Consider the following 10,165-nt stretch of genomic DNA (forward strand, 5'->3'; position numbering starts at 1 on the left):
CACTAAGATGATAGAGGGATGTATCAACTCTTCTTAGTTAAGGTAATAACATATTTTAATATTGAAAATGAGTAGACTATTCCTTTAACGTTCCTGAGTATAGAATCTCCAATAACCAGGGCACTTTTAACAGACGTCTCAGCTGGTGTATTGCTGAGTGGAGAATATCTGTTTGATATTAAAACAGGAGTGTATTTTGGGTGCCAAATGTGACTATGCCGCCTGGCAGTCACCCAGTTAGTCAGCCGTCTTGACTCTGAAGTCGGAACCGAGCCATGTGTATTATGCTTAACACTAGGCGCACCCGAAACATTGTTTGTATCATTAACAGTAGCGGCCTTACTATGCTCAACTAGAGTTCGTATGCGCGCTTCTAGTTCTGCAACCTTCTCCGTCAGCCTTACTACTTCAATACACTTAGCACATGTAAAACACTCTATGCTGACGTATGAAGCTAAACTGTACATGTGGCAAGTAGTGCAGGTTACAATAACAAGGGGAGTCTCACCGTTTTCATGCTGGGCGAACGTCTGTGGTCAGGGTGATGTGAGGCACGCTGACTCTGCGAAGGCCTGGAAGCACCTTCTTCACAGCTTCCCGATCTGGCGTGGACAGGTGGGAAAACATACATCGGATGAATGCGCCATTAGATCGCCAACGAAGGCAGGTTTAAGTAAACAGATGGTAAGAAAGGCTAGCTTTAGCCGGCACTGGCTGGTGATGCTAGCGTGCTATATGCTAACACTGGGTGTTACTACCCAGACAGCACACGTACGTCTGCCCGACGTCGGCTCAAGAGCGTACGTCGGCCTCCTTATCTGAAACATCTAATAAGTATCGGCCAGGCATCGGCCAAATCTTCAGTCAAGTCAACGGTATTTCCCGCTCATCAAGCTTGTCTGTTACGTCGGTTTTGGGTCGGATAACTATACCGGAGGCCGATGCCGCGCTTCTCTCTGTTGGTGCGTGTCCAGTTACTCCTCCCTTTGCAATGCAACCCACCAGAGCAAAGGCGACATCATGGGTGTATCAAGTATGTACAAGAACTAAGTAAATGATAATAAGTGAAGAAAAATGGAATCCGTTAAGTAAATGTAAATGTTTTAATATAATATACATGTTGCGAATTCTTTATGGTTTATCTATTATTGTACGTAACTTATCTCGTTAATGTGTTGGGTTACGTGAAATGCGCAGTGCATAGTTTAAAGCATATACGTTTCTAGCGTAAGTGTGGTATTCTCTGTTACGAAAGTATACTAGCTGGAGTTTTCGTAGAGTTCGCAAGCTTTTCACTCGTGTGCAGCATCCTTCAGTGCAAGTTAAAGTTTATGACACAGTAAGTTCATATCATTATACTATGTTTAATGATTAATGTTTGTGTGCACCGTAACTATTTCTGGCATTACGCCAGTTTTGCCGCTGTTTCGTGATCTGCATAATTATCAGTGTAATCGCGCTAACACTTGCGTTAGCACGGGTGCTTATAACACTAATACCTGCAATATATGTTTAGTTCTTCTTATTATGGGCATAATCCTGTATTCTACAGTTTGTTATCTGTTGCTATAATAATGCTGCATAACGTGATTTATGCTATTATATTTCTTTCCGTAGTTTATATCCTTGCTTAGTGTATATATGAGAGTTCATGATGTTTCATTTGTAATACGGTTGAATCCGTATGTAGACAGGTTATTTTTTATGTCTTATTTGTTTATTACAGAAACTACCTCAGTTGAATACTGGCATGTGTACAAGGTTGAAACTTGCATAAATAAAAGTGGAAGCGAAATCTGATGACTCCTCCCTAATCAGAGTACTGAAGTGGTTAACAGCCTTTAAAACTAGCAATCAGTGGGGTAATTCTCAACAATAAAAGTAAAAATAAATAAAATAGCAGCGCTTTCTTTGCTTTTAATGACACACAGCTGCTAAGTTCCATTAATCCGAAGCAGGAGGGGGTAGTAATGTACATACGCTGGTTGCCAGCCGCCGTTAATACTCAAGTAAATTAGAGAAAAGGCAACTCGGGAAAGTGAGTACAAATAAGGGATTATTGGCTTGTTTTACATGTATCATTGTTTGTGTTCCCCTCCTTCGTAAAAAAACAGACAATTCCACGTCAACTCGAACACGCAAAACCCCGGTATGAAGCATTGTCATGAGCATGCCAAACCAACAGATGGCGATATATTCCTTAACCCAGAGAAGCCACTCCAGTCTCGTCTTGCCATGAACAAGGAAAAAATGCGGGAGCTGACTTCGCAGATGTACGTGGTTCAGGTAAGTTTTCGACAAAAATCTTATATTTAAAGTCTTAAAAGTTAGTATAAGGCACTCCGTCTACTACAGCACAGCAAATAAAGTCATAACATTTGTAGTACTAGCAGCGCTATTCAGATTTGATGCATTTTTGCTAAAATGTTTTATTTAATAGAGATTATAATTTCCATTATTTTTATCAATCTAAATACCTTTCACTTGTTCAGTATTGTGTTTTTGTTGCTATGTAAACGATGAACTTAATATAGGCAGATGGCCATTGCTTTTCTGAACAGCAGTTGGAAGTATTCTGAGGTAATTTAAATTTTAGGAAAAATATGAGGATGATTATCGATGATTATATAATTGAGTTCAATAACATAGTAATTTTGGTTGTTTCATTTCATTGTGAGTGTTTGTTTGATGTTTAAATGATCAACATAATATGGTTAATTGTTCTGTCCCGTTTGTTAGAAAAGCTTTTGCAAATATCTTGTCTGAGGTAAATTGTCATTTTAAACACATTTAGTGAGTGTGAATAATATGATTTTTGTCTCTATATATATTTATGATGCTCTGGCAGTTTTAGTTACTGTATAAAGTGTATTATTATGATCTGTATGATAGTTTGAGTGCTTACAATGGCAGCAAATTTAAAAACAAAACAAACAAAAGATGTTTACATTGACATTATTTAAGTTAGTTCAGATTTTTTGACAACCATTTTGTTATGCACAGTGCAATCTGATTTACGTTATTGTATATCAGATGTATGAAATGTACAGTGATTTAATGAACAGGTGTTTCATATCATAGTCATTTGTCATACTGTGGATTTTAAACACATCAAGGGCTGGAAATGACTGAATAAATTTCTTGCCTTTTTCCTTAGCTAATATTTCCCTCATATATGTTTCCTCTCTTCTTGTGTGTTAACAGGTCATTGGCACTGTTGTGTATGTATTTCACTGACAGACAACTCAAGACATTTTAGTGGGTGTAACTGGACATCATTTATGTTAATCTGTAATATTCAATTTTTATGTTTTATGTCTTTGCAAAACAGATCACAACATCATTTGCTGTAAGTTGTTTTTAACCAGCTGTTACAAACATTTTTATTATTTGACTTTAACCCTAAGTGTTTTTGATCTTAACCATACTGTCATATTAGTTTTATCGGAGATAGGACATAGAGGTACTAAGCCATCTGTTTCTCTGTGCAGGGCATGTACATCTAGGATGCGATCAATCCAGATGAGATTCTCTCCAATGCCAGCAAACCGACAGTGGAAGACACGAGCCAGCACTTCTCCCACCACATTGCCTCAGGCTTTTGAGATACCGACTTATAACTGCTTCTCCCCCCTATGTTGGGATCACTGGGGCCTCCATCGCCCGGCATGTACACGCTACATTAGGTGTAGGTAAGACGCACACTCACTGCTTCCCTGGTGCTTGTGTTCTCAATGTTTCTGTGCAGGTGCCTGGGATAATGAAGACAATTTGGGTTGTCATGTTACACGCCAGGTGAACAACATCAGAGTGCGGCAGTCAGAGATCCTAAAGAAGGACTCCATATGTTTAGTCGAGACAGTACGCCGTACATCTCTTACGACGAGGATATTTGTTTCAGGACCGCTTTCCCGATACTGACAAGGACATTTAAGGTTCAATGGACAACTTGCTTTCAATGAATGGTTAATGTCTGTAGCCCTTTTCACACACATATTATGGAAAAAATACAGAGTACACATCCGGGAGTTGTTCGGGATTATTTGATTTTGGTTAATTCACGCTGCCAATAGTTATCTAGATTTGTTTGTGCTTTCACACACATGCACTTGGTAGGTTTTTCGTAGTATCTGTAGTTTGCTTATCCGTGATTTCTCTCTCGAGAAACCACACGTGTATTTTTTTGTTTATGATAAGATCATAAAGGAGTGCGTTACACCAGTGCTTCCCAATCCTGGTCCTCGAGCACGCCCTCTCAAAAAGTTTTAGATGTCTCCTTATTTAACTCATCAGCTTGTTAGGGAGACATGTTTACCATTTTGGAAGGAGGCTGATAAGTTGAATCAGGTGTTTTAAATAAGTTTTTGGGAGGGGGTGCTCGAGGACCAGGATTGGGAAGCACTGTGTTACACGCTGTTTTGTTATGCTGGTGAATGTTCATAGCTGATAGTGACGAGCCCCCTGATTTCTTCTTCAGTCCAGTTTGCAGATTTTTCTCATTGTGAATGTTAATCTGCATTTAAATCTGCCATGTCAAAGGGGAAAAGGCTATATTTTTGTCGTGATGACACAATATTTATGTTGACTAATTATCAACGTTGAAATTGACACCGCCGATTCTATCCACCAAACGCAACAGCTCTAAGTCTAGCATGCACATAATTGCATTCACTAACCTTTGCCTCAGGTTATAAATAACTTAATAATCACAACCATCCACTACCTAAAAAGCTATGAACAGCAGTCATGCAAATTTTCTCAATTTGCTTTTCTATTTCTACTAGCAATTATGTGAGCTGCAGTCTGGATCCTGCCTCTGTCAGATGACCTAACACAAATGGAAAGATGACATCGATCCTTGCAAGGACTTCAGACGATCCCAGCACTGGACTACATACAGTGGTAATCATGTGCGTTTCATGATTAACTTTGGATACTTTTGGAGATCATTTCATCTTCCCCTCGCTTAAATGTTTACATTAACAGAATTTTTTTTACCAGGGGTGCCAAAACTTGTGCATGTCCCTGTACTGATATATACTATACAAATAATATAAGTTGAATTTACTTATTTGAAACGCATTATACTAAACACTACACTGCAATGTTGTTTTTAACGTTTGTGCATAATATATGATTTTTTGTCTTTTTCCTTCATTAGATTTTCAGTAGTCCGTGTCAAATTTTCTTTCAAGGTAAGATAGCTTTACATGTTTTTTATTGTGCTTTAGTGATCACACAGGCCCTGTTTATGTTCTTAACCAGCATGAGTTTATTTATTGTGATATACACAAAACAAGATATTTTGATAAATGATGTTAAGTACACAGCTGCTCATTTACTTCAATAAAATGTCTTTTTCCTATTATGGAAGTCAATGGGTACCATCAACTGTATGATTGACATCATTTATCAGATTAAAGAATTTTTGGCAAGTTTATAACAACATGAAGGTGAGTAAATGATACAATTATAATTTTTACGTAAACTTTTAGCTTTGAAGGATTATTTACTCAACCCCATTGTATCCAAGATGTTTGTCTTTCTTTCTTTAGCCAAACACAATCAGAGTTATATTAAATACTGTCCTGGCCAGTGGCGGCTCGTGACTGCTCTTCTGAGGGGTGCGAATTCAAAATAAGTGTTCAGAGTGTCATGTGTGTTGCTCGTGTCTTCAAAAATATGTGTTTGTTACATCATGTAAACCATGTGCATCACGTGTCTTGTCAAAAGAACTGCCTGCTGCACACGCGTCAAAACCTTTTATGATAAAAGAGATGCTCACGTTCACAAAATACACGCAACACATTCACTTAACATTAAACTCTGATTACGCATGAGATAATGCAGGTATCTTTTATCATAAACCATTAGGCCCTATGACGTATGTGCAGCAGGCACTTATTTTGACATGACACGTGATTCACATGCGATACGCCTAACACATATTTTAAAATGACGAACCACACACATGACGGGCTACATACATGTTGGGATGAGCTTCGCATTGCATTGTGCGCCCTCGGAAAATAAGTCATTGTCCGCCACTGGTCCTGGTTCTTCAATGCTTAAAGGAATAGTCTACTCATTTTCAATATTAAAATATGTTATTACCTTAACTAAGAACTGTTGAATCATCCCTCTATCATCTGTGTGTGTGCACGTAAGCGCTGGAGCGCGCTGCGACGCTACGATAGCATTTAGCTTAGCCCCATTCATTCAATGCTGCCATTTAGAGATAAAGTTAGAAGTGACCAAACACATCAACGTTTTTCCTATTTAAGACGAGTAGTTATACGAGCAAGTTTGGTGGTACAAAATAAAACGTAGCGCTTTTCTAAGCGGATTTAAAAGAGGAACTATATTTTATGGCGGAACAGCACTTTTGGGAGTACTTCGACTCGCCTGAAAAGTCCGCTCCCCTTCTCACTCTCATAATGGGAGAGGGAGGGTGTTACTGCGCCAAGTCGAAGTACTCCCAAAAGTGCTATTACGCCATAAAATATAGTTACTCTTTTAAATCCGCTTAGAAAAGCGCTATGTTTTATTTTGTACCACCAAACTTGCTCGTATAACTACTCGTCTTCAAAAGGAAAAACGTTGATGTGTTTGGTCACTTCTAACTTTATCTCTAAATGGTACCATTGAATGAATGGGGCTAAGCTAAATGCTATCGTAGCGTCGCAGCACGCTCCAGCGCTTACGTGCACACACACAGATGATAGAGGGATGATTCAACAGTTCTTAGTTAAGGTAATAACATATTTTAATATTGAAAATGAGTAGACTATTCCTTTAATAATGGCATTGACTGGGCATCAATGTTTTGAAGTTCCAAAAGTGCATCCATCCATCATTAAAGTGACCCATATATAACCCAGTGGGTCTTCTGATGCAAAATGATAGGCTTGTGAGAAAAACTTTATATTTTAAGCTTTAAGCGAGTTACGATGTATATGTAATGTAAACAGACTACAACAACTCAATCGCATTGTTTCTCATGTGTCTCTACTGTGTTTCATCACAATTCATTTTACGACTAGTCATGAGATGCATAACATCCAATGCGATAACACGTGCCGCCATATTTAAATTGTCTTTTTAACTTTGTAAATGTCTTGTCTCTATCATAAAAAGCTATAAATATGAATAGTTTTTCTCACAAACGTATTGTTTCGCTTCGGAAGACATTTATTAATCCACTGGGTTACATATGGATTACTTTAATGATGGATGGATATACTTTTGAGCTTTGAAAAACATTGATCCCAGTCTATGACATTATAAAGCAAAAATATAAATACAATATATAAATGTAAAGAACCAGGAAATGATTTAATATAACTCTGATTGTGTTCTGTTAAAAAAGTAATAATCAGTCAATTTTCATTTTGGTGGGAGGAGTAATCCTTTAACTCATTTGAGTCATCAGACAATCATCTTGTTGCTTTGACTGTATTCAGTTACAGATCAAAATCCCTGGTGGTAAATGAACACTGCTCAGTCTTGTCTATTTGAGTACACTGACGATCCTGAAGGTGTGTTTAACATTAATATAAAATAATAAAGTAATGCATAAAGTGATAATTGAACATTACTGATGATGTGTGCTGTTAACAAGCAGAAGGGTAAAGATAAACTAAAACAAAGACGTCAAAGCAAAAAGATGACTCAACCCTTTTAAAATGTCTTTTATTTACGGTGCATTTTATCCTTTATCTTAGACAAAGCAGAGCATGTTATTTTCATTTAATACATTCTGGAACAAATCTGGGTCCACTTATCATTTCTACTTACATATGAACATTTCTGTTCTGCTCCGTTTACAGTGTTTGGGTGAGATCTAGACCGAGGACTAAGGCGTATACTAGGACAGAACTAAGTGTTGTGGCCCACAGGTGAGACAAACTTTGCTACTTGGTATCTGTTAGACACGATACATTAAAGAAGGGCCCATTCATATTATACTTAAACTTGGTCCAGGACCATTTGATTTTTGGTTCATTCACACTGCCAATGATTTTCCGGAATCTGTGTTTATGCCGTAAAGACACATGATGTGTTTAAAGTCCTGCACTTGATAGGTTTTATCCACAGTGTCTGAAGGTTTGTTATTATTGGTTATTTCTCTCTGCAGAAGACTGGATTTTTGTTTATGATAAGACTATAATGGAATGCGTGATGCGCTGTTCTAGTATGCACATGAATTATCCCAATTTCAAAGTGGATTTTTGAAACTCCCTGAACTCTGTTCTAGTCCAGTTTGCAGACATTTCTCATTGTGAATGTAAATGTTCATTTAAACCCCCGTTTTAAAGAGCTGAATATCTTGTTGCTATCACGCACATGTATTTTGTTTAATATAAGCTCATGTGAGCACCTGATGCGCTAGAACTGTTGTGCTGCTAAATGATCTCTGCTTCAGCGTGGATAGTGACAAGCTCCCTGATCTCTGCTTCAGTCCAGTTTGCCGACCTTTGTAAAACCCTTGTTTTAAAGAGCTGAACCATAACTTCAAAACTACGCCATTGTTTTTGCGTCTCATTCACAAAGAGGGCTTTCCAGGTATCTTACGGTAATGTTACTAGGTCCTCTTTCCTGGAACAATCCCAGAACATCTTTGCGTTCACACAAATGCCTGTCTGCCAATTTTACGGATATTTTCTGGGACCAAAGTGCTGTGTGAATAAGGTTATACTTTACTCGATTACATAAACACTGATGCAAGCACTTGTTCAACACAGTTTGGTGGTAAGCAAGTGGGTGACTGTTATCTTTAGATATCTCTAACAATAAAATGTATAATTTTCAAGACATTTGCATTAATTCCTCCTATAGCACTCATTTTAAGTATAGCTGAGGATGCAAAGAAGAATTAACACTGTTAATAATGCACAGCCAGACACTCAGGAATGCAACAACACAGTAGATCAGATGTTTTATATGCTTACATAAAGTACTGTATGCTTTGTGGGTCCACTTTTTGATTATCTATCCAATATACACGATTGTTCATGTTTGCCATAGGCACCTAAATTTAAATATAAAAATGTGATCGTATGATTAATAATTTTTTGTTGGATGTTTCCATTTAGGTGATCCTAAAGCAACAAAGAGGAACCATGGAGAGGAAGAAGTGGTATCCAGATGTTTAAAGGGCGGTGTTCGGGACAGGAAACAAAGGCAACAAAGAGGAACCTCTAAGGTTTAATGGCACTGCTTGCAGAGACAAGTGTAGGAAACAAAGACAGAAGACCTGACGAGAATGTTATGATTAAATGTTTTTGTTATGTACATGTACATGCACATGCACATTATTATTTACAATATATTTCTAAGATACATAAATATGTGACCTTGTATATGAAATCCAGGCTACTGGCTTAAAATCTAATGACATCTAAAGTTTGAATTTACTGATTTAACATTGAGTTCAGTCTTTGGCATGACCTTACTCTGTCAGTATTGAATATGTCAAGATTATATTTTCAGAGAATGTTTTCTGAATTGTGTAGGATGATTTTATGTAGAAAACAGTAAGTCACAAAGAAATACTTTGCTGGGTTTTCACAGGCCGTGTCCCATTTGTACAACATATGTGAATTATCTTGAGACTAAAACTTCTGAAATCCAAACTGTTATATTTTAGCATTTCAAATGCAGCCACCCTTTGCCTAGAATTTGAAATATATACCCTTAGGTTTTTTCAGTAATTTTTTGACATCTCACCCTGAGATATTTTTAAAGAAATTTCCATGTATTGTGGGCTTGAATTACTTGTTTATTTTATCATTTTGTCCAAGTAATTTGAAAAAAGTTTTAAATTAAATTTTAGTTCTCAATTGAAATAAATGTATATGTTGAGACTATATTTTTGTCCACAAACGTAATTGAATCATATACTTTAAGAGTATATTATTTTGAAGGGTATAAGAAATATTTGAGTTAAGTGTAAGTAAAACGTTTACACAGTAGTATAGCAGTGTATAATAGTTACAGAATATGTAATTTATGTGTGACACATGTAAATATTCTGTTACTGATTTATCCAAGTTGTTTATGTGTTATATTTGTCAAATGAATAAATTTGCAACGGTTATTGGCAGTGGTGTACTTGTTTTTAGTTATTATTGCAAAGAAGCACATTATTCTGCATAAGTGTGAA

At 37.0% G+C, this 10,165-nt stretch overlaps 1 protein-coding gene across 8 annotated transcripts; it reads left to right on the plus strand.

Annotated features, from left to right (window-relative positions):
- The first annotated feature begins 755 nt into the window (after window positions 1-755).
- On the plus strand, window positions 756-9,221 carry LOC135745977 (uncharacterized). Of its 8 annotated transcripts, none has more exons than XM_073812606.1 (11): window positions 756-1,033; window positions 2,115-2,286; window positions 3,205-3,221; window positions 3,332-3,349; window positions 3,492-3,688; window positions 3,796-3,935; window positions 4,785-4,910; window positions 5,162-5,195; window positions 5,375-5,453; window positions 7,830-7,898; window positions 9,096-9,221. In XM_073812606.1, the coding sequence occupies exons 1-7, from the start codon at window positions 942-944 to the stop codon at window positions 4,830-4,832; spliced, it is 684 nt and encodes a 227-aa protein (XP_073668707.1). In that variant the 5' UTR covers window positions 756-941; the 3' UTR covers window positions 4,833-4,910; window positions 5,162-5,195; window positions 5,375-5,453; window positions 7,830-7,898; window positions 9,096-9,221. The 8 variants fall into 8 exon arrangements, with proteins under 8 accessions (XP_073668707.1, XP_073668708.1, XP_073668705.1 ...); XM_073812607.1 differs by having other exon boundaries at window positions 4,785-4,902; XM_073812610.1 differs by lacking the exon at window positions 5,375-5,453 and adding an exon at window positions 1,932-2,009 and having other exon boundaries at window positions 923-1,033; window positions 9,096-9,213.
- The last annotated feature ends 944 nt before the right edge of the window (window positions 9,222-10,165 follow it).

This window comes from Paramisgurnus dabryanus, chromosome 18, assembly GCF_030506205.2.
Source record: "Paramisgurnus dabryanus chromosome 18, PD_genome_1.1, whole genome shotgun sequence".
NCBI lineage: Eukaryota > Metazoa > Chordata > Actinopteri > Cypriniformes > Cobitidae > Paramisgurnus > Paramisgurnus dabryanus.